The sequence below is a fragment of the Lutjanus erythropterus genome, chromosome 24 (assembly GCF_056507025.1).
Source record: "Lutjanus erythropterus isolate fLutEry1 chromosome 24, fLutEry1.hap2, whole genome shotgun sequence".
Lineage (NCBI taxonomy): Eukaryota > Metazoa > Chordata > Actinopteri > Lutjaniformes > Lutjanidae > Lutjanus > Lutjanus erythropterus.
The window spans coordinates 2376972-2401777 of NC_139340.1; the positions used below are offsets into that span (position 1 = coordinate 2376972).

Genomic DNA, 24806 nt, shown 5'->3' on the forward strand with positions numbered 1-24806 from the left:
TGATAATTTAGATTGTTATAACAATAAGTTATCACAACTTTGAAAGACTGCACATTTTAAAAAGAGTATTTTGTTATAACAGGAAACATTTCTTGTTTTAGTGTTATAACAATATAAGTTATCATTTTATAGCATGAAAGTTTTAGCGTCATAACTTATTATAACTACATGAAGATGTGACACCACTTGTTCCACAGATGGTGCTTAAGCATAAAAAATGGTATCATCTGCATAAAAATGTAGTTTTCAACCTTGTGGCACAACAAAGTAACCAGCCACTTCGCTAAAAAAACAATCCTAGGCTAATTTTAGGTAAGCAGCGGCTGAGGAAGTCGGATCCAGAATTGCTCAGTATCCTCAGATCCAGGCGTCGAATTATTAAAAACCTTTACCCTGTTTAGACATGTATGTAAAGTGTCAAAAGTTCAAGAAGTTTCTCATTAAATTCTAACTTAAAAACTGCATAAAACAATAATAATAATAACCCTTTCAGGCCGTGCTTCAGGCAGAGAAAATGTAGATACAACTACATTTATATTCTGTTTCTAACAATAACAAAGTTATCATGTTATAACATGTCACATTATTACAAGATAAATAGTATAGTATAAGTAGTTTCTTGTTATAGTATGTGTATCATAATAATATGAAAATATCACATTATAACATGAAAAATATCTTGTTATAATAATAAACTTATCACATTAAAAGGAAATACTAATCCGATTTTCCTTTTCTGACATGGCAGCAATACGCTGCCATATATCAGGGCTGGGTATCAAATCGAAATACTTCTTGAGCAGAGAGTAAATTCTGTCAGCAGAACGGAGAGCTGAAAAGCTGTAAGATTCACAGTATTGCTTAATTATTCTTTGATCAGACTGAAACTATGATTTTCTTAATTTATTCTATATTTCATTAACCCTCCTGTTTTGTTGATGTTGCATTTGCATAACCGTACCCAGCCCTACAGGTAATAACACTGGTCTATCTACTGTATCTACATGCCATGATGATGCACACAGACATCATCATCTTCTATGTTGTTGATTTATTATATCTAAATGTCATACTAACTGTGAGACCTCTGTATTGTGAACCAATGAGACCACAGTCAGCGATCGGCAGCCTGTCATCTGTATAGCAATTCTAACTTAATTTATTTAAAACTGTAGTTTTAGTTATTTTTGGCACATCAAGGCCAGCAGAGGCTGCCGAACTCATCGGTGATGGTTTCATGGATTTAGGAATGCTACTACAGTATATGTAGCAGCTTTAACACTTTAACACAGACCGGTCCACTGTGAGACACTGCAGGGACAGATTAAAAAGGAGAAGTCATCATGAAGCTGGTGAGGCTGCACTTGTCGTTAGCTATCACTGCTCTGTGGATTCTTCAACATCCTGAGTTTGGGAGACTTGGTTCATGCAGGCTGATTGGCTGTCTGGGCTCAGTGCCTCTCAATGATTGGTTGTTTCAGGTGATGCTTCCTCAGCCTGGGCCCTGAGTGAAGGAGGACAAGACATTTGTTGGTAAAAACTTGAAACTTTGAAGGGAAGGCAGTCAAAGCAGAGGGCGTATTTTCATCTTTTTAAGGCAAACTAATAATAATTCAAGCAGCACAAGTTGTCCAACAACAGCAACAAAGCTAACAGCAGAGTGAGGCAGATGTCAATCAAGATGCCCACACAGTCTCTGAGAATCAGGTATGACAAGTCAAAGAGACACGTGGGTGGAACATGAGTATGTAGGAGCTTTAAAGAAAACTCAAGAAGAAAAGAAATCCAGCCATATTCTTGTGATTTTTTTTTTTTTTTTGTCTCTTGTGTCTCTGCAAAGAGTGATATGTATTTTTTTTTTTAAATGTTTCGTCTCTGTCATTCCTTACTGTGCTTCAGGGTGCTTTGGTGTCCGGGGGTCTGGAAGGTCCGGCTGGTTGCAGGACCCTCTCCCTCCGCTGTGATGGCCTGGACCTCCAACCTGTACAGACTGGCAGGCTGCAGGCCCGACACCACCAGAACTTTAACGTCCTGAGAGAGAGAGGACAGAGGACGAACAGTCAGAGGACAGGAAGAGAAGACAAAAGTTTCGCATGCTGGAGGTGTGTGAGATTGTGGGGGAGCTGCAGACTAAAGGTTCTGAAAGTGTTTGTGACCCTGAGATTTGTCTGCAAATAAAAAACAGAGAACAACTTCACCAAGAACACATTAACACAGAAAAATGAATATTTGGACTTCGAGTCTTGAATACATGTTAAAAAGAAATCAAACTGTCAAATGAAATTTTTGAAAAATGAAATAAGATTTTAAAGAAGGAAAATTAAAAGCTCTTTTTATTGACATTTTCAGTTTAAGCTTTTCTGTTGTTTTTTTTATTTTGTCATTAAATATTGCTCTTGTTGTCTGCAGCAGTATTGTCATTTAAATAACCATATTTTGTAACATATTTCCTATTTTCAGTTATCTTGCACAACAGAGAATTACTTTAAAATGAAAAAAAAATAGGGCTGTAGGCAGGATTTATAGAAATACTGATGTCATGAATGCCTATATCTGACCTTAGACATTATTTCAACCCTACTCTTTCACATATGTGCATTAAATAGATAGAAATTTGTACCCCAACTGATTATCTTTGATCATGCTGTAATCTGAGGAACTGGTTCAATGAAGAAGTATGAACTGTCAGAGAGTGCTGTTTGATTTAGTACCATTAGAATATCTTCATGTACATTACATCCAAAATCAGAACAAGTCTATAATGCAATTGTCCAGTTAAAGCTTTTGTGAATATTTTCCAATATGAAGTTCATAATGATTTTTCCTTCTGTATAAATGCAGCAATGTGGTTATGGCTGAGAAGATTATGACCCTTTATTTTCTTTTTTTTATGCTGTTGGCCTAAAAAACTTAACTTGTAACATTATTCTGAAGAGAATAAAAATATTCAAAATATATTATACATTCCTAGGAAGGTCTCATGGTAAAAACTGTTATTTAGGAGTAATTACAGGGAAAACAGAAATTTCCTTGAAAGAGTTTTAACTTTCATCTGCTGTGCACTGACTGACTCTTGGTTTCACTGGCAATTATTTGGAATTAAATGATTGCAGGCAGAAAATAATCGACCAAGTAATTGATGGTGAAAATAATCGTTAGTTGCAGCCATAAAAACACTATATTAGGCTAAATAATATCACCATATTTTGTACTGAGGTAATCCCAAATTAACATAAAGTAATAAAGTTAAATTACTTTAATATTGTGATACTTGGACTGATTACATTTTTGAAAAGGTAATTATTAACTGTACAGAAGAGGACATGATTTCTCATGAAGTCACACTCTTCTGCCTCTTTATTTCCTAAACAAACATCCAGACCTGAACAAAACTCAGCTCTGACTGACCGGGGGCAGGATCTGGGACTGGGAGATGAGGCTGTGAGGCAGCTTGTTGTTGGTGTTGTGTCGGTTGGTGGGGACGACCTCTGCCCAGGTCACCTGGTAACCGGTCAGCTGCTGGTGGCGGGACGGGGCCGCGGACAGATCCCAGCTGAAGATGGCCGTCATGTTGCCGCCCCGGACCTCGAAGGACGCCGTCAGGTTGGCCGCTTTCGCCAGGACCTTCTGAGAGGACACTGCTGGACGAAGAGGGCCAGGGGTTAAATGAAGACAGGTGCTGCGATGATGACCAAGTTCTTATGGCATGTTCATGATCTGCATGGGGAGGCTCATAACAGGCCTGAGGCAGGAACAAGCTGCCAAGGAGTCCCACAAGGAGCACCAAAAAGACAAACTAGAACATGCTGACAGTCTTTGGCACATTTATATATTTCTTCCAAAATTAAGCTCCATTTCAACATCATTCAACTTTGTGGATTTTTGTTTTACTTCTGTTCATTTTGTCACAGTTTAAAGACAGATGTTATAAACATTTCACTGTATTCATTAATTAAGTAACTTAAACACAATATACAAGTTCTTCCACTGAGGGTCAGATTCAAATAATAACAAAATACGTAAGTTGGTGCTGTCATGAAGTAGCATGGGATCATGGGAGTTGTTGTCTTCATTCTTAAACAACAACCATAGCTGATGAAAATCTATCTGACATGACTCAGGCAGAAATCACGCTCAGTAGTGACGTATCCTACGTATCCTGGAAGTTATAGCAACTAGAAACTAGGAGCAGTGGCTAGTAGGAAACGCAATGTTACCTTAGATTTCTCTGCGTTTGAAGGATGTTGTGAACATTTAAGATAATGTAAGTCAACAATTCAACAAAATATACAACATATGTCATGACATTTTAATGTGGAAATGTTACACGTTACAGCTTTGAAAGAAAAGGTCTTGCATTTACATTGTTTTCTTGCTGAGAGTTTGATGAGAAGACTGATGCCACTCTCATGTTAAAAACTGACTATTATACTCAATGCTACTCAGTTTGGGGGGACTAAGTCAGGATGGAGCCTGGACAGAGTGGGAGTGTACTTGGTTGGATTTCCACTGCCTCAGATTCCTGATCCAAGCAGTCTACAACACCTTGCCAAGCCCAACAAACCTCCACACATGGGGCAAGACTGAAACACCTTCCTGCTCTCATTGTGTTTGGATCTACTTAGCAGCTGTCCTAAAGCCCTGGACAATGGATGCAACCACTGGCACCACGAGTAGGTGCTCAAGGCAGCTGCAGAAGCAGTCACCAAGGCAGTTCAATCCAACGAACACCACTCTAGGAAGATCCATCCCTTTTCCTAAAGCTGGAGAGAAGCCCGACACACAACAAGGCAGCAGACTGGCAGCTGAGAGTGGACCTTGGAAGACAACATTGTGTCTGGTCATTTTCTCCAACTCCAAGTGTTCATGTGAGAAGAGGAGGGCCTCCTCTAGCCAAACAAAGATAAGACTGAGATTCAGCTAGCTGGGCCAAAGAATAAGAGGGATTCTGTTCTTGCTGACCTGGGACCTCTGGACTCACACAAGGTCGTAAGTGAGAAACCTCGGTATTATTTTAGATTCAGGCCTCAGCTTTACATTAACCAAAAATGACTTTTATCATTTACGCAGCATTTGCTGAGCCAGCAAGACAGTGAAAAGCTTGTTCATGACTTTGTTTTTAGTCGTCTTGATTATAAAAGTAAAACGCAAAATGCACTGCAAAATTATAACCCATTCAGAATGTCACTGCCAGGGTTTTAACACAAGTAAGATGAAAGATCATATAACTCCTGTTTTACATAATCTACACTGGACTCCTGTATCTTTTAGAATTGATTTTAAAGTCCTTCTTTTAGTTTTCAAGTCACCAAATGGCCTCGCAAACTTTTATATCATTATGTCACTTCCTCTCATTCTATGATCCTCCATGAATCTCGTTTATGTTCTTGAATTTTTAATTTGTTTTGTGGGTGATTATTGTTGTTGTGTTTTTATTTGCTGCTGAATTGTAAAGCACTTTAAGCTGTGTTCTGTACATGACAGGTGCTATACAAATAAAGTTCATTCATTCATTCTTTCATTGATAACTGAACCTGCAGAGAAAGCCACGAAGTGGCTTTGGAAAAAGAGAGCTAACCCGAGGCTTGCTGCTGCAAGCCGGAACTTGATCAACCCCAGCTGGACCACCTGGGCGAGGGGGTCTGATGTTTAAAAGACCCAAAGTGCCGCTGTGAAGAAAATAGCACTGCAGAATCTCCCGAACAATGGAAGTGAATGGTGACCAGTTTTCAAACAGAAAAAAACAACAGAACAAAAACATAAAATGCCTCCATACTGCTTGTCTGGTGTAATCCAAGTCTCCTAAAGCCCCAATATGCCAAGTTAACTAGAAAAATGTTATTTCCACCATGTTTTTAGCCTGAATCTTCACTGTAGATCCTTAGCTTGGAGCCTCGTTCATGTGCACATGTACACTGTCTGAACTGGGTGTGTGTGGTGTGATGGTGTGCAAACAGTATGTTGGGTCTTTAGGAGACTTGAACTATGCAAGACAAGTAGTATGGAGGCATGTTTTTATTCTGTTGTTCTTTAAATTTAAAAACTGGCCACCATTCACTTCCATTGTTTGGGAAATTCTGCAACACTGTTGTCCTGTGAAATCCCAGCAGTGTTTTGTGGACTAAAAAAATAAACCTGACCTTCAATCAGCATGACGGTGAGTAGATAATGACTGAATTTTCATTTTTGGGTGAACTATCCCTTTAACCCAATTTCAGATGAGTGGAAAAAAGCCTAAAATGATGCTTATAATGTTTTTTTAACCAGTGAAACCAGATACAAAGAGTGTATACAGGGGCTCCTTTAGCTACAGCAATTGTATTATTTTATCAGGCCTTCAGAAGGCACAGGAAAGGTCTAAAGAAATCCATAAATAAAATAATCCATCACTTGATCATGAGGTTCCAGTTGTTCTCACCTCTGTCTCCAGGACAGGTGATGGGTTTTGGACTCTTGGCCTGGATGGCGGCACAGGAGGGAGTGAAGAAGGTGGCGCTCTCTGCCAGAGGACGACTCTTCTTACTGACCGGCTGCAGGAGGACTTTATACTTACAGGAGAAGAGCAGACCCTGCAGGCTGATGAAACTCTCCTGGATCAGACACAGAGACGAGAGATCATCACAACTTCTGCTCTCTACATGTGTTACATCCTCTGTCAAGGCTAATTCATTCAGGCTATTAACACCCTGCGTCTGCTTGGTTGTAAAAGGGCTGATTCCCAAAATGCCAACTGTGTAAGTTGCTTTTTACACCGTAAAAATTCACACAAGAATTTAGTAGGATCAACTCTCATTAACTTAACATAAAAAATATAACTTTTATTTAATCAAGATATTTCAACTTTAAATTTTCAAACCGCTCCAGAACTTTTAAACATGAGTTTTTCTAACTTGAAGCCTTGAAATGATGAGTTGAATGAATGTTCTGTACAGAGTTCAGTCAACTCATTAAATGAAGCTTCTAAAGACACATGATCCGCACATTAGCAGACTTCCCAGCATGCATTGTTTGAGTTAAAACTTGAAAACTGAACTTTTCTTTTGATTTTTCAAGTACAACTGAATTAATATTAAATTGCCTTTACTTGTCTTCTCAAATTCAGGCAAATTAATTTAAGTTTATGGCAGCATGGACACTAACTTTTGTAAGTTTAAACAAATTTATTTTGTGCAACAAGGCAACAGTGATGTTTGCGTCCATCAACCATCACTAATATGATTTTGAAATTGGATCTTTTCTTTCTGTTGAAAATTACGTGATTGCAATTGAAAATCTTAATTATTAAATTATTCACTTTCACTTTAATGATAAACATTACAGGCAAACAAGCTTTGCCAACTTTTCTTGTTTAGTTTAGATAATTTTCTTGTCCTCTTTGCAAAAGATTTTCAATTCCACCCTTTTATTTTTCATTTCAAGCATCCAAACAAAGTCACTTTGGCTCAACAGCTCACTGTGAACAATTTTTAAAATATAGTTTCAAAAACACAAAGATTCAAGTTCATCAAGAGAAGAAAAGTAAATCATCTGGACTAAAGATTCTAGGTTGGCAAAAATGTTTTTAAGTTAATTTCAAAGTGTTTGAGTCTCATGTAAAACTCAAAAATGTAACGAAGACAGTTTTTTTTACAGTGCATCATATGAGCATCATTAATTTATACCTGTGTGGTGATCTTCTCCATGGGTCTGGTCTGGTTGTGTGCACAGTGTTCTGGTCCCCACTGGACTCTGTACAGTTCAACTGAAGGATCTGAACAGGACAGAAAACAGATTCCTAATTAGTTTTAATAAAGTTTGAATTTTAAAAAAAGCCATAAAGAGGAGAAATTGTGTGTATAAATAGTGTCTCTGCTGCATGTTTTGACATATTGTGATTCAGTGAGCAGACAGACCAACAACACAATGACACACTAACAGCTCAGATCATGTTCATACATGTGGGTTTATACATACTGTGCAGCTCACTGTGTCTCCTTAAACAAAGTGTATTTGTGCTGCAGGTGATTGCAGATGATGATCATCTCTGATCTGTAATCATCTTTAAAAGCTCTGCACTGTTTACACAACTGACAGGTCGACAGGAAGGCTCACATCGTACTGTACATACTGTACATACCTGTGCTGCTCTGCCAGTACACATGAACCCGCAGCTGTCCGTCCTGGTAGAACGGCGTCCCCACGTCCAGGACGTCTCCTGCAGGACTTCTTGGAGCGGCAATGGAGGCTTCAAAACAGAAAAATATATATGATCAAACTTTATGGCAGGAAATCTGTTCTGGGCTGCTGTAGAAACATGGCAGGTCAAACTATGGATATAAAGGGCTCATTCTAAGGTAACTAAAACATAACAACTCTTATTTTCAGTAGGGCTGGGTATCATTTATAAAATTACATGTAACACTTTAGATTACAGCCTGCAACATACAGCATAATTACAGAGTGATGATGTAATTTCTTAAAATAACGCTGTACCAGCACATTACCTAGATATCGGGTAGGAAGATGGAGTAAAAGGGTAACACTTAATTATACCGTAACTACTGAGAAACTATTGTAGTATTACAAGTTTGATCTAGGTACTTAATCTGTTATTACAGACTAAGTACAAGAGGTAACACTTTACATTCCAGCCCATATGTCCTGTAGTTACTGTGTAACTATATGTAGTTACTGTGTATCTATATGTAGTTACTGTGTAACTATAAGTAGTTACTGTGTAACTGCACAAAACAAGGGGAGAAGTGTCAGTGCTTTAGAATACAGCCAATTAAGTGTAACTACATGTAACATGCATGTATAGTTACACAGTAACTATAAAGAGAATTTATACTGTAGTTATTTAGTATCTAACATGTGAATTGAAGCATTCCTGAAATATATTTTCTGTGTTATGTGTTTATTTCTTATCAGAAGTATTAAATCAAAGAACCATAATCAATCAAATTAATTTTTTTCTACATTTTGGTACAAAAAGCATCAGCTGGAGGTATCATGTAAATGAAGAAGTTTTGATTTTACATGGTACTGGGTTATTTCGATCCATAACTTAACTATAATTGAGTTCTGATACCCAGCACTGATTTTCAGGTGATTATAAACTAATGAAAACATGCTGATGAATATTATACTTCATTTCTGCCATATTCTGCTAATAATCCTCCCAAATCCCACACACTGGACCTTTAACATGAAAAAATATGCATGTCCTGCAACTTCACCTATTTTCATGCTCTATTATTATTTTATTTATATCTATATATTTATATTTTGTGGATATTTTGAAAAAGTTTATCATTATGGTGATTTTTTTTAAAATCACACTGACAAACTGTTGGGACCAAAATGTTGGAAAACATACATATTTTTCATTTTATCAGACTGTTGTTAAACTTCTTCACCAGGTATTTCTTTTTTCTCAGTTTCTACACAGTAAGAAGAGAACTGAGCTCCAACAAATCACTTCTGTTATTATATAATGATTCACTGTGACATTAATAACTTTATTTATAAAGATTGAATTCTTTGTCTCGATGTCAGCCTGTCACTTTGAAAGGGACATCTTGACATTTGGAATTCATATTAAAAGATTTTTTTCGGATAAGTTTGTGAGTGTAGAATGTGAAGGTTGTGTCTGAGTGGAGTGAAGCTCTGAGATACGGAAGATCAAAGATTCAACATCCCAGCGGGAAAAAGGTCTTTGAGATATTTAAACCCAAAAGGTTTTCTCCTTTTTCAAAAGAAAAGATGATACAGATTCATTTTCAAAACCAAGAGGAAACATTTAGCGCATATGGCAAGACATTTTAACATTTAAATGGAAATGTATTGCAGATACGTGTATGTAATTCATCCTTCACAAAAAGAACATTTCAGATATTCACAACATCATTCTTCTTCAGACAAATGATGTCAGTTTTGCTGTTTGTATTTAGCTTTTAATTTCAGATACTGTGAGTATCAAAAATGTCATTCCAGATATCTACAATTAGGATTATTTCTAGAAAAAAAGAAACTGCAACTATCCACAAATGTACTGTGAAGTAGAGATCGGTTCAGGTTGGTGTCAGTAGCCAACAATGCTATTTGCACCCAGGTGTAATTTGGTTATTCTTGCTAAACCTAACCAAGTGGTTCTAAGAACAAACTGAAGAATGTAAACTTAAAATCAATACTAATAAAACTAACAAAGTCAGTTGAGTCCAAAAATTAATTAAGTTTCACCTCTTACTTCTATTTGCACCTCTCACCCAGGTGCAAATAGACACTGCATATCTTAAATTACCATTCTGACTGGTGAGAATACAATTTTGAACTGAGAAATGCTATTATGGGTAAAGAATAATTACAGATAGAAGTGTGGTGTGATTAAATGTTTAAATGGCTTTCCATATGTGCAAGAATACTAACCACTTCATCATGATGTTTTAAAGAAACGCTGAGGAAAAAGCATTCAGCCCTGCAGCAGACGTTAAGACATTTCCTTTTTTTGCACATTATTGCACATTATTGTTATCAGGCTGAAAGTCCAAGTCCTTTTAGATGATGTGTAAAGACATACTGCGCTGTGTGGAGAAGTGCAGGATGGCTCGGGGGCCTTTGAGCTGATTTTGTCCCCAGTAGGACACAGCCTGGACCTCCACACTGTAGCTCCTGTTGGACCGCATGCTGTCCAGCTCCACTTGGCTCTGCACATGAACACAGGAAGGAAAACACAACGTGAGAATACAGACTGAGAGTCAAACTGCCTGTTTTGATAAAAATGTCATTCTTATGTAGTTTGTGTCATTGAGGAGTAAAAATCCTCACTTAAAACCCTCATCGCTGGCTTTTTCTTGTGGCTTGTGTGTGTCCACGAGCCCTGAAAATAGCAGTGAGTCAGGGAATGCTAAAGGCCATGTGCCAGTCTGAATTCTCAGCAAGTCCAGCCTAACTGCCACCATTCCTCCACATCAGACCTCAGAGACTGAACATGCTTCTGTGTGTCTCCAGCAGGCATCAGGAAGAATTATGTTGACCTGTGAAGGTCTCGCTCACTGTCTGTGGGATGTATGCAGCAATTGCACATGCAAAAATTAGTTCAGCAGCCCAAACAGCAGTTGGAGCCATGGACTATGTATTAAATGGGGTGAAATCCTATTTAATATACAATCTATGGCTACTCGCCGGGCTCAAGAGAGCTCAGGCTGGCTGCAGGAGCACTGCAGGAGTGCAGGATGCACACGGAAATTCACAATAACAAGTGAGGGCAAGTCCTCCTCTCTAAGTTGATCAGATGGTTATAACTGTCAGTTGTCTGTCAATGTAAAGTTCAGTCTGTTACCCTGAAAAAAAAAAAGTCCACTGCTCTGAAAATACACACTCTGGACATGAGTTAAGTGTCTGTCACTGCCTACCAAACTCCATTAACATTTTTCTTAATTCAACAGTTGGAAACATCTACTCCTTAAACAGGATTATTAATGATTTCTTATGACTCGTAAAACAGACACTTATATGCTCGGCAAACATTCTGCATTAATTTAAAGTCTAATTTACGTGAAACAGGAAAACAAAAAGTTATTTGTTATCGTTACTACAAATTTCTAAGGGGTCACTGCAGCTGTAGCACTGACATCACAGTAGCAAGCATTTCAAGTTAACATGTTTCCTTGATCTCTGATGACATATCATGGTCATTTTATGATTTATTACAGTAAATGTATTTTAGATTTATATTTTGATTTTTTAAATATCACATTTTTATCTGTATCTTTCAATGCAGTATGTCTGACGCTCTAAGTACTACAGGACCTATGAACCTCAGAATTCACTGCTATATGGCAAATCCTTCATCTAATGTTGACTAATCAGAGTACTAGCTCATTAATAATGCTTATTCAATAACTGCACTCCATCAATGAGCAGAAACACATTTTTACTTTCTTGTCATATAAATTAATGTAAAATCAGGAAGTAAATTTAAAGCTCTTCTCAAACCGTTTGGAGTACATGCATGGGCAACCTTTAACTGTGACTTATTAGCTAGAAAACACAATGAGATCAATTCACTTAGCCTTACTTAGTCCCAAGTTCAAATATGATGACAATACAGTAAAAGAATTTATATTTACACGGTTTCTGAGTGAAAATTGGCAGATTGTGGGCACTTAAGGATGTAATAGTGTGTTTTGGACAGCTGGATTGGATCAAATGTACCTTGAAACAATGAAGCAGTCAGTTTTATTGATCAGTGGAGTAAATAAGAGGATTCAACAGTGAGTTGTCTTAATTTTGTAATTTTTTGTTTGTGGCATTGATTACCTGCTGTTGTGGTCTCACTGTAACTTTCCACAGATATGCACCATGAGTACCCACTGTTAAGTATAGCAGCTGTGTACTTAAAGGAGAAATCTGTATTATATTTAATGTACTAAAACATAAAATGATCATGATATGTCATCAGAGATTAAGATAATACTTGCTTCACTAAACTGTTCAGTCCATTTCACATTAATCAAAGTAAGTATCTGTTTATGGGTCATAAGAAATCATTAATAATCTTGCAGAAGGCGTAGAGGTTTATAACTGCTAAATTGAGCAAAATGTTAATGGAGTTTGGCAGGCAGTGAGGCAGGCAGCCACTTAACTCATCATCCAGGGTGTGTTATTTCAGAGCAGTGGGGTTTTGTTTTTAGGATAACAGGCTAAATTTTACATCGACAGACAACTGACATTTACAAGAATTCGTACACTCCTGCAGTGCTCCTGCAGAGCTCCTGCAGAGCTAGGACTAGGATCTTACACATTTCTCCTTGTGACTATTTAACACTTGTTAAGTTGTTAAGCTTTTATTGCTACAATGATGCCTGGGACTTGTAGTTGGCTTCTCAGCCAAAGCTTTTTATGTGCAGTCCTTGCAACTTTGACTTTTACAAATGAAACCGTTTTGTATTTTTCCAGCTCGGGTTCTTTATTTGAACTAATGGCAGCTAAATGCCCAGTTAAATATTAAGAGTGTTGAAATAACTGTGTAAAGTATCAGGGAACTTTATTTAAATCACTTTAACTGCAGTTTTGCAGTGGGTTTATTAAATATGATGCTCACTGAATGGTTCATCTTGGCAGAGGAACATAAAGTGAAAAGTTTGAGGACTCTTCCTTGCGCTCCCTGACATGTTACAGAATACAGTTTAAGAGTGAATCAGTACATGAAGACTGCAGTAACAGTAACCTCAGAACGTTGTCTGAGCGCTGTAGTACGTGTCCGTCCTCACCTCTCTGACTGTCTTCCTCCTCTTGGTCAGCGATGAGGCAGAGGCCTGTCCGACTGCAGTCCAGCTCCAGCTGACCTTGTAGTGGTGGACGGGAACATCCAGGTCAGCAGGCACGCTCCACTGGAGCCTGGCAGACACCGCCCTGCCGGGGCCAAAGCTCATGTTGGCCACTCTCAGCTCAGAGGGAGCTGGAGGGTTGGAGGGGTCTAAAGGTGAGGGGAATGTTGTTAGTACGCATTTACATGCAGTCACAGAGGAATATTACATACTAATGCTCAGATAAGTGCTGTGTTAGCTTTTTCAATTTATTTAGCTTTCCTCTTCTTGCACTGTAAAACAAAATGCTCATATTAATTAGTTGTAATAAGTAGAAAAACTTATTACAAAAGTTTTGCTGACCTATAATCGTTTGTTGAGATAATTTACTTTTCTTCTTTAGATCAAACTGATTGATTCTGTTGTTTTTCACATCTGAAAACTGGTCACCATTCACTTCCATTGTTTAAGAGGTTCTGCAACGTTTTCCTGTGAAACTCCAGCAGTGTTTTGTGGACTAAAAACCTTTTTTTTTTTTAATCATTGCTACACACTTTGACTAATCTGACATTTTGTTGCATTCAGTTTAGTTTCTAGTATGTGAGTAACTATTTTGCAGCACCAGTAGTTATTTTTTACTCTGTCAAGGTGACATTTGTAATTTTCCATCAATACAATCTGTGCTTTTAATGATACCTGCTTAATAATTAAAGTTAGACATGAACAAACACTCTCTCTCTCTCTCTCACACACACACACACAATCAGAGGGTGTGTGTCTGACCTCTGCTGGAGCAGATGTGTCTGCTGGGCGTGGTGAAGCCTCTGCTCCCGTGGGTGTTGACGGCGGCCACTCTGAACTGGTACCAGCGGCCCGGCCGGATGTCAGACAGCCTGGCTCCCTGCTCCGTTGTCTGTGAGGGTTGACAAGACATGAAGCCACAGTGTCAGAGAAGAAAAATAATGCGCAGAATAATGTGACGGCTTGAGGAGCCACAGCCTGCAGAACAGACACACAGTGACACTCAGCATGGAGCATGTTAGAGTAAGACTACAGACCTCCTTCCTCTCCTCCTCTTCTCTCAGTCTGCAAACAACTAAACTTTGCATCACAGTTCTTATGCATTGCAGTGAGACAGACAGTCTCAGTCGGTTAAACGTCTGTTCAGGCTGCTCCTGCTGCTACACATGGATCCAAGGTATCAAGGTAATTTATTGAACAGTATACAACACAGGGTTGAGCAACAAAATGAGAGTTTTGCTGTTTGTTTTAGTTGTTTCTGTTGTCATGACAACTGAACAGAAACTCTTTTATTGCTTTGCTGACATGTTGGTCAAATCAGTATTTTCACAACTGCAAAGTCCTCTGATAAAATAAACATAAATGGGTGTTACTTCAACTAGAAATTAATCAAATCAACTTCTGTGAATTTTCATTTTAATTGAATTTTAATCATTGTTAATAGATAAAGATATGCTGCTTTTTATGAAAGACATTCAATTCTAACCCATAAATCATCTCTACTGAAGTGTTCAAATAATGTTTGCAAATAAAGGTCATATTAATAATTAAAATAAAGCATTAATCTCATCTTGTGCTGGTAAGGACACAATGTTAATGGTAAATTGTAATAATGTAACCTTCAACAATACAATAAACTGTGGTTTTGTGCAATATCAGGAAGAATGGGGAACCAGAGATCGTGATGGATTTGTATATTTAGTTGTTTTACAACCTGCTACACAGCAGCTTTTCTGCATTTTCCTCTGCCTCCCATTATATAAGACCAAACCTTTTCCCCCAGAAGGTGACACTGCCTCCCCAAGTTGGGCATTTCCATACGTGTTGTCATGTATGAAACGATTCTGTTCACTATAAGTGATTTCCACTGAAATTTGCTCTAATTGGCAAAAATGTAAATCTCATAATCCTGTATCAGTGTATGTGAATTTTTTAACTGGGGACCATTTTTTAAAAATGACAAACCATCACCACCAGAATGACAGTAGGTCTTATCAATACATCTTTGGAGGAGCATTCCTGATCATTTTTACGTCATCATATATTATTTTGACTTGAGCTGCAACAGTTAATCAATTATGAATTGATTAAAAAATCATTTTCCAAATATTTTGATAATTGATCAGCTGTTTTGAGTACTTTTTCTGTGATTTTAGAATTTTAAATGTGAATATTTTCTGGTTTCTTTCTGACAGTAAACTGAATATCTTTGAGTTGGGGACAAAATAAGACATTTGAGGACATAATCTTGGACTTTGGAAAACACTGATTAACATTTTTCACCATTTTTTGGTCCAAACAACTGATTGATGAAAGAAAATTATCAACAGATTAATCAGATCAGACAGATTCATTAATTACATGAAAATCTTTTTGCAGCCCTAATCTTGATGCATGTTATTGAAAAGATATACATATGTTTAATACTTTGTAAATGAGAAAGAAATGCATTTAGTTTGATTTAACAGCTCATCTCACTGTTTTTATTTCCTCTCATCAGTAAAACAATACATACACTGTAAATGCTTACTGTGTTTCTTTCATAGTCTCATTTATTTGGTGACCCAAATAAAGTCCCCTGTGACCCTCCTGTGGATCCCGACCCAGTGTTTGGGAATGACTGCTGCACTGAAAAGTCCTGAACACTGGGGTTCAAAACTCAGCACTGAGACATCCATTACTTTCCTTTGGTCAGTTAAGAACCAAAGTCCAGTGAATCTCACAGACAGTAACACTCACCTGTGCCACCACCTGCCAGGAGGTGGCAGTGTCCTCGCTGGGCTGGATGCCAAAGTTCCACCTCCTCTGCAGAACGTAGACGACGGGCTCGGCTGAGATGTTGAAGCGGGAGGACCAACGCACCTCCAGCTGACCGGAGGACAGTTCTTCAAAGCCCAGCTCCTTCCTGGGCTTCAGAGGAGCACCTGGGAGAACAACGTTCCCCTGTTAGCCAACCATTAAATATACATCCACCAACAGTACACTTTTAGAAATAAGGGATCCAAAAGGGTTCCTCCTGAAAGGCTGAGGTTACACCTAGTACCATTTACTTCTCAGGAACCATTTGTTGAAAAAAGACTAAAAGACTACAGGTTCCCTTAAGAACCCTTTTCATTTAAGGAACCCTTTTTGGAGGAAAGATTCTTCATGGATTGTTGAAATCTTTGAAAAACTCTTTCATTGAGGGTTTTTTTCTTTACCATAATATAAATTAGCTCTTAATAGAACCCGTGGAATATAAGAGGGTTCTCTGTAGAACCCCCCTGCGTGGATTGTAGATGAAAGCCTCAGAATATAAAAGGGTTTTGGTATAATGCTGTGTGTGGGTTCAAGATGAAACTGTTGGAACATAAAAGGCTTCTTGGTAGAACCCCCTGAGAGGGTTGTAGATATAACTCTTGGATTAAAAAAGGGTTCTCAGGAGAAACCACTGGGTGGAACCCTTGGCATATTGAAGAGCTCTTAGTAGAACACCATGAGTGTGTTCAAAATGAAACCTTTTAAGTCTTTGAGTGGGTTCTTAGAAGGTGGAACCCTTAGAATGCAGAAATGTTCTTGATTGAACCCCCTGCATGGGTTCTAGATCAAACCATTGGAATATAAAATGATTCTCAGTAAAAACTCCTGAGTAAGTTCTTAGAAGATGGAACCCTCAGATGGTGGAAGGTTCTGGAGAGAGCCCCTGGTGGGTTATAAATGAAACCAATGGAATATGAAGGCCTTCTCAGTAGAACCCTGTGGGTGGGTTAGATGAAACTCTTGGAATATAAAAGGGTTCTTTGCTGAGCCCCCTGAGAGGACTCATATATAGATAGACCCCTTGGAATTTAAGAGATTTTTGGTAGAACCCCCTGGGTGGGTTAGGGTTCCGGATAAACCCCTTGGAATATAAAACCATTTTAGGCAGAAGCCCCTGGATGGGTTCCTGGACAGAACCCCAAGAGAGGGTTCTGTGTGGAAACATTACACCATAAAATGGTTCTCTGTAGATGGTCACAGATGGATCTATGTATAAATCTTGATATGTTAGATTATAGGTATAACTCTGAAGGGGTTCTCCTATGCCGAAAAGCCAAAGAACCCTTGATGGTTCTAATTTACTTTTCATGTATTTTTAGTGATGCTTGTAATTTGTAGTCTACAGACTATAACAGAGTGTTTACAGGAAAAATTATTCAAATATGATGAAGTCAACAGAAATCGAGATGTATCTGATGTTCTATAAAGGTCAATATCAGTCTGGTGAGCCAGCAGACTGATATATTTGGCAAACCAGAATTAGTGTTTCCTATATCCCTCCCACATACCTCCATCTACTGTAATTCTCAGCACATATGTCCCAGCTCAGAGGACACCGAGTTCTCAGTCAGGTCAGCCTGTGTCCCCCGGGGCTGCAGGGATTTACAGCTTCACTCAGTGCCACCGATTGAAAACGTAAAATGAGTTTCCCCCCCATCATTCCACTGCTATCACCCGTGCTTCCATCAGCGAGGCCTGAACATACTGCTGCGAGCTCCCAGGATCTGTTTTCCTCAGCTCGCTTTGATCCCTCTCCCGACAATGGAGGCCTAAGTAGGGCAAGCTCCACCTGACTCACACTCACAGCAGCACAGACGCACAGTTTGTTAGCAAGAAGATTTTCCACCTGGAATTACCTCATTTATCTGAGTGAGGGCCCAGGGGAGGCTGGGATGACATCTTTTTCAGGTTGACAAGAAGTTTAAGTGTGTCACAGTAAGTCACGCTTCGTAATAGTAATAATAACGCAGCACTTTTCTCACAACAAACGCAGCTTTATGACAGAAAACATCTTCAGCATAAAGACAAATCTAAAAAGGTGTTGATCAGCAGGAATGATCAGAGTGTTTCAGCTACAGTGTGAAAGATCTCACAAGAGTCATCATTTTAACTCAAACTCTGACCAGGTGTTTCTAAACCTGAGCACATCCTTATCTCAGTGTTTTCACATTAAACAACATAATCAGTTTTTCCAGCATGCACAAAGAAGAAGAAACGACGCATATCAAGGGTTTCTTAAATCTTCGGTTCTAGACAAGATTGAGAGTTTTTGAAGAACTCTGTAACACAACATTAAAAACATGCCACGATCTCACCAGTTAATATAATACATGGTGACATGTCAGCAGAGATTTGTGAGTCATGCAGTTTATGAACTTAGTTAAATCCAATGCTGAGTTATCTTAGCTGTTTCTTTAACAGCCAAACGTAACGAACAGTGCTGTGATTAACGTCTCCACGCCCTATTGCATGGTGAGCCAATAGAAAATATCTAATCATGTGAAGGCAGCTTTAGCGGTGAGCTTGCAGATTGGAAATACCTCATGTTAAGCTCCCATTTCAAGCATGTAGGAGAAGAGTGGCCATGAAACTCACAACCCAATGTTTGGTTTGGGCTAACTTAGCTCTAGGCTAAGTTGATCCTGGGATAACTTCGTCCCTTTTCACATATTCACACATTCGGCATATTGTTAACCTAGGGTTACATAAGCACGGGACTATACGGTTCACACAGTACTTCTACTAGCTCTGGGTTAAATGTGTGTGGAACATCAACTAATGTTTACATTCTAGAATGTGTCATGACTTTTTAACAACCTTGGCACCTTTTAGCTCTTTGTTTAGTCAGTTTTCAGGGGAAAACCCAGCAAACTCAGGGCTAACCCTGCTGCAGAGCAGAGCCAGCAAGCCCTCGGCTCAAATCAGGGTTAGCCCATTTTGGAACGTTCCAGTTTGAAAGCGTGTCTAATGTTGGGTTTAAATGTTCTAAGATTGCTTTTAGCTCTGGGCTAAGTGCAGTATGAAAAGCACTTTAGACTTAATGGAGCTGCTAGAGCCCAAGCTGAAAAAGCAGGCACAATCCTTGCAAGTTCCGAGTCATTATAGAATGTGAATATTACTTGCGTGATCCAGACATTTAACCCCAGGCCTACACACATATTGTTAAGCCAGGGTTAAAATAAGCACAGGGCTTTGTGATTCACACTGCATTTCTACTAGCCCTGGCACGCTGGCACTTTTTAGTCCTGGGTTTAGTCAGTTTTCAGTGGATGACCCCACAAAGTGTGAAAAGTTCTACACTGGCACAATCCTGACTTTAGTGTAGGTCTTGCTGGCCCTGCTCTGGATCGGGGTTAGCCTGAGTAACTCAACCACAGAGATGGCAGAGTGCTGCAGCTGTGTTGGAATCTGCTGTATCTACTGTAGTGCAACTAGTAATTAAAAGTCTTTGCACTAGATCAATGACATGCTAAATAAACAAGGTTCTTCTGGTTCTACCCACCCCTGTAGAGGTCTTTGGGTGACTGGCAGGTGTGGCCGCACCCGTTGGAGCAGCATTTCTTCTGGGCGGAGCATTCTCGGTCGTGATCGCAGCTCTCCACGCAGGCGGCCGCAAAGCCACTGGCTCTCTCTGGAGGTGGACACACGCCCTGCTTCACCGCCAACACTGACTGAAGGAACTCACAGCTGGTCACACACTCCCAGTGCTTCCTGGGAAACACCCTCTAGATGGATTGGAGAGAGACCAGTTAACTTACTTTACCTTTAACTGTTCCCATTTCAATACAGACCACTTTTGCTTTCAGTGCATCTAATTTTATGCTTTTATTTACGTTTGTTCTTTTTTTTAATTAGATCACATTTAATTATTCCACATCTCTGGCATTAACAAGGTTTTATTTTCATGATAATTGGATACAAATCCCAAGATACCAATGTGGTTATCATCTGTATTTTACAACCATAACATAATCTGTCTTTGCCTGTGATTAAATGTAGTATAATATTCCCTATAGAAATATCTCAGATTTATAAGTTCCTTTGATATTAAGGTGTGTGCATCAGACCTGTGTGTGTCTGCTTTGTGAAAACAAGCTGATGCTTAATCTTCTGCTGCTGGTGCACAGAAAGCATACAGCACATTGTGACTGGAGTATGTGTTGCAGTTTACCTCACATAGCTCTCTGCAATTGCTTTTCCTCTTCATCTCCCAGGAGTCTTTGCAGGGCTCCAGGCACTATGGAAGTGAAAGCAACCAGTGTGAGTGATGATACACATTCCTGTCAGATATGAATAAAGATAAGCTGAGGTGAATCTATCTCTCTACACTTACAAAGAGATTAATCAAAATTAAAATTAAATGAAAGCATTTAAAAGACTTGGTTGGGGTTTTTGAAGGATTGTAGTGTAATTTAAATATTGCATTTTTTTCAATATTTGAAAAATATGACAAATCACCACATAACATTGACCAAAATCCAAAATATCTAGTCTCATATCACAATATCCATAAAATATCAATATACTGCCCACATTAATGGAAATCATGAGTCTAAATTCTCCCTCAGAACAACTCAGAAATATTTGACCTCATAAACTCAAATAGTCACAAAACATCACAATTTATTTTGTTATTTCACTTTTCAAATACATGTATGTTAAATGTATGCTTTCTGTGAATTAAATCTCCCAACATTCTCATCTAAATGCTGTGTCTTCTCTTCACTGTCATGCATGTAAGTGAGGAGAATAATATAGCCCTTTATTTGAATTTCTTATTTTATTTTCATGTTTGGTCAAAATCTGCCACATATAAAGACAATATTTTAATCAAAACCCAATAGTTAAAATAGTCATCACAGAACAAAATCTTCTCCTCAGGTCATTAAATCCTTAAAATTTGTATTCAAGGGGGAATTTTGTTATTTGTGCACCACCCTCCCAACATCGAGACTTATTTCAACCTAAATGGATGGAAGAATAATTCCTTGGTGTATCATCAGTGCATATCACAACATAAGTAACAAGACGAAAACAATGTAACAAGATGAAAAATGACATAGAAGACATAAAAAGATGAAAAACAATGTAACAGACACAACAAAACGAAAAACAGCATGAAAGATGTAAAAGAGATGAAAAATAACGGAAAAGGCATAACAATACAAAGAACACGTATCAAGACGAAAAAGATGTAATAAGACAAAAAACAACATAAAAGATGTAACAAAAGAAAAAATACGTAACATAAAAAGCAACCCGAAAGACGTATCAAGACAAAGAAGATGTAACAAGATAAAAATCAATGCAAACGACATAACAAGACACAGAAGGCATAAGAAGACAAAAGACAATGTAAAAGACATAACAAATTGAAAAAGGTGAAAAATTATGTAAAAAAAAAAAAAAAAACTACTGAGATGAAACACTAAAATCTACATAAAAGATGTAAGCAGCTGAAACAGACAGAGAGAAACTCTGGTGGAGAAAAGGTGAGGTTCAGTTAGCTTTGCACAGAAACAGTAGAAATGTCCTTCAGAGGACGACTTTTCACTTTTATAGTTTGTGTACATTTCAGAGGCTGTACTTTTTCACTTTTACTGCAGTAAAGGAGATGAATCATTACTTCTACTTTTACCAGAGTCTTTTTTTACACTAGTATCTTCTGTGCTTCTACTTGATGATCTACAGGATGTGTGGACTTTTGCCACCTCTGTGTAGTGTGTCTATATGTTTAATGTGTATATATGTGTCCAGCACGTCTCCAGTGGACATATTCCACCAGTGTGACATGTTGCTGGTTTCTCCTGTTTGCAGGGTCAATAAGAGAGTTGTGGATGTGATCTGAAGTGGCTGGTGCTACAGTATGTGTAAGCACACAGTAAAAAGTGAGGGAAAGGTAATGACTGTTGTCCTGTGTTTCTGGAGCATGTCACCAATTAACAGCATCATGACCCTCTGTACCATAAAGCTGACTGCTGCACCAGTGAGCAGCGGCAGCCCAGGGGAGCGGCTCTACACTGATTCTAATTTCATGCTGTAGTGAGAAACAGCGGGGAGGAGGAGAGCGATGTACAGCTAACAGCATCGCAAGGACGAGGCAAGTTGTCTGAAAGTTAGAGAAGCTCCGTAAACTCTGAACAACCTGCAAACAAACTGACTCAGGAGTTTGGATAGTCATAGTCATTTTCCAAAGCTCATTTTACACTGGACAAAAAAACCTGCTAACACCCACTAACATCACTTGGCATTCAGTCCCTCAACAAATGACTCTGCAGTGGTCACGGCTATTTATCGGCTCCAGCTCTGATCAGCAGTGATGGAAACATGGCACCCAGGTGGACACGCTAATTTTTGACCCTTTTTTCGGTGGAGGCAATGATGTTTCATACACAGGCGCTGCTTGGCTTGACTCAGTTTGACTGTGCATCAGCCCAGCACCCGCTCAAAGGTGTGTATTTAACTGATGGTGCACTCATCTTTAGTTGAGCGTCTGAATGGTGGATAAAAATTTTATTTCCTATAAATTCCTCTCCATTAAATTATTTTCACTTTTATTATAAAGCAGTGAAATCAGGAAATGTTGGATTTTCATCTGCAGGCACAGACTGCAGACTCTTCACCTGAAAGCCAACATGAAAGAGTAAAATGAAGCAGAAACCTGAAGGTACAAACAGTGGCGCAGGAGAGAAACTAAACTTCAAACCACAGATTCAGTTAGAAGCCACTAAAGTACTGAGAGCTGCTTTCCAGTGCACAAAAAAACCCCACACACACGAAAAACAACTTCAGACTTGCTCAGCTCAGTGTGATACAAGGATCATTGTCTTAGTTTGTGTTGCAACACTGTCTTTTCCAAATCTGACTCTAACTCCATTGTTAGCATTTGACTTTTGCACACACTTCATGCACTGGTCTAGTTGCTGCAAACAACCAGCAACCAGCCGACAGAGCAGGCAGGAGATAAAAAAGACGACAGCTCAACTAGCATTATGTTCAAAATAAAGAAAATAATGTTTATTCCTATTACAACTGTGCATTATGATTTCCATCCCGTCATGCTTGTGTCGACTTTTTTCCTGTCCCATTTAGGTCACATGTTGGTCCAGGAATCCTGCAGGAATCCTGCAGGAATCCAATAACGCACACAATTCTCCAGAAATGTCAGCCTCTAATATGCATAGCCATGGGTGGGACGTGGTCGGCCTCGGCCCACCTACTCAGACCCAGCCATTCATTTTTCCCATCAGACAGTAAGTAGACAGATGAGAGGACCTATATCATCCTGCCAGCTGCTATTTCTCTCCATCTTTGGACCTGATGAAGTACTGGTCATCCTAGGGTTAGAAAAAGAGAACTGGAACTGTTGAAAACTAGTTCCAAATTGTCCAATCATACACATCAGTTCGTTTTATCAGTGCACGTTTGTCTGATAATAGCACATTGCAAAACAGCCATCTAACTCATGCATCTACGCTGTTGGAAACTTTCAACAAGAAGATGTTATGTTAGAGAGGAAGAAACTCCAAAGCGAGGCTTCATGTCATAAAGAAATACTCACTGTAACATCTGTAAATCAATTCAAGTAAAGCTGGAAACAGCGGCAATATGTTGAAACATCTTTCGACACAACATGGGCTTAGACTCCAGGAATGCTGTGTATTTGACACTCTACACATGAGAATCACTGCTTCCCAAGATGTTACAATAATGTTAGCACAACACGGTCCTAATGAACTTAAATGAAAACAAATGCTGCACAAACGTTCTCTCATTTCATCCATTTTAGATGACGACAGATGGACTGTTGCTCTCAGGCTACAACCAGCTCCACTAAACCTGATCAGGAATCAATAAGGGAATCAAAGAATCAGACTGAGAAGGAGAATCAATAATGGTATCAACGGTATCAGTAAAATCCCATCCTCATTGTAGTTTCATGCACTCGCTGCTGAGACAGATCAATACTTTAAACCTCTGAGCTGATTCCAGCTCTTGAACACACTCGCTGCTATCAACACTTCCCGTTACCTGCTGAACTGCAGCCTGTGTGCAGGAGAACACCAGAGAACACCAGAGAACACCAGAGAGACTCTTGTTCATGAGCCAGAGCCACACAGTAGACTCAGTAGCCTGTGGATATTATTATTCCTGCTGCCTGCAGAGTCTGTCAGGACTCACTGCTGCAGTTTGGTTCATGTTGAGACAACTTTTAGTGCCTGTTAGTCTTAATAGAAGTATTTATATCAACATGCAGATCAGTTATTATCTCCAGGTCATTTCCTAATTCTGTTACTGTCATGAGTCAACATACAAACGAGTTGAATAGATATTTACTGTAAATAAATGATAAATTATAAGATAAAATTAGATGGAACTTTATTAATCCCAAAGGAAATTCTTGTGCCACGGTTTTGTTATGGCTGTGATCATTATTATTATTTTAATGTCTGATGGTCAGAAGGTCTAAAACTCTGTTTCAGGGGGTGTTTATGAGTCAGTATTGAAGACCACCACAGGGTGAGAGTGGAGAGGGGAAAAGTTGCTCCCTAACGGACTCCCTCGGTGCACGTGGAGTCCAGCTCCTCCTGCCATGTAATGAAGACTCCTCGAAGCATGTCTGATAGCCCTGTGCCAGGCCTGCCATCTCCCATCTCCCCTCCCCGGTCTCCACAGGAGAACTCGTCCACTAATCCA

General features: G+C 38.9%; 1 protein-coding gene across 2 annotated transcripts in view; it reads right to left on the reverse strand.

Annotated features, from left to right (window-relative positions):
* Positions 1–1037: 1037 nt before the first annotated feature.
* The window catches only part of anos1a (anosmin 1a), a 36375-nt gene continuing 12606 nt past the window's right edge, over positions 1038–24806 (reverse strand). Inside the window, exons 3-14 of one of the 2 annotated variants that reach the window (XM_084713513.1) lie at positions 20281–20346; positions 19612–19834; positions 16050–16234; positions 14073–14202; positions 13254–13459; positions 10559–10685; positions 8117–8224; positions 7662–7750; positions 6419–6590; positions 3409–3638; positions 1890–2031; positions 1038–1504 (exon numbers count right to left, since the gene is read on the reverse strand). In XM_084713513.1, coding sequence (XP_084569639.1) covers positions 1452–1504; positions 1890–2031; positions 3409–3638; positions 6419–6590; positions 7662–7750; positions 8117–8224; positions 10559–10685; positions 13254–13459; positions 14073–14202; positions 16050–16234; positions 19612–19834; positions 20281–20346 — 1731 coding nt within the window. In that variant the 3' untranslated portion in view covers positions 1038–1451. Of the gene's footprint in view, positions 1505–1889; positions 2032–3408; positions 3642–6418; positions 6591–7661; positions 7751–8116; positions 8225–10558; positions 10686–13253; positions 13460–14072; positions 14203–16049; positions 16235–19611; positions 19835–20280; positions 20347–24806 lie in introns of both variants that reach the window. The other variant, XM_084713512.1, reaches the window with a different exon arrangement.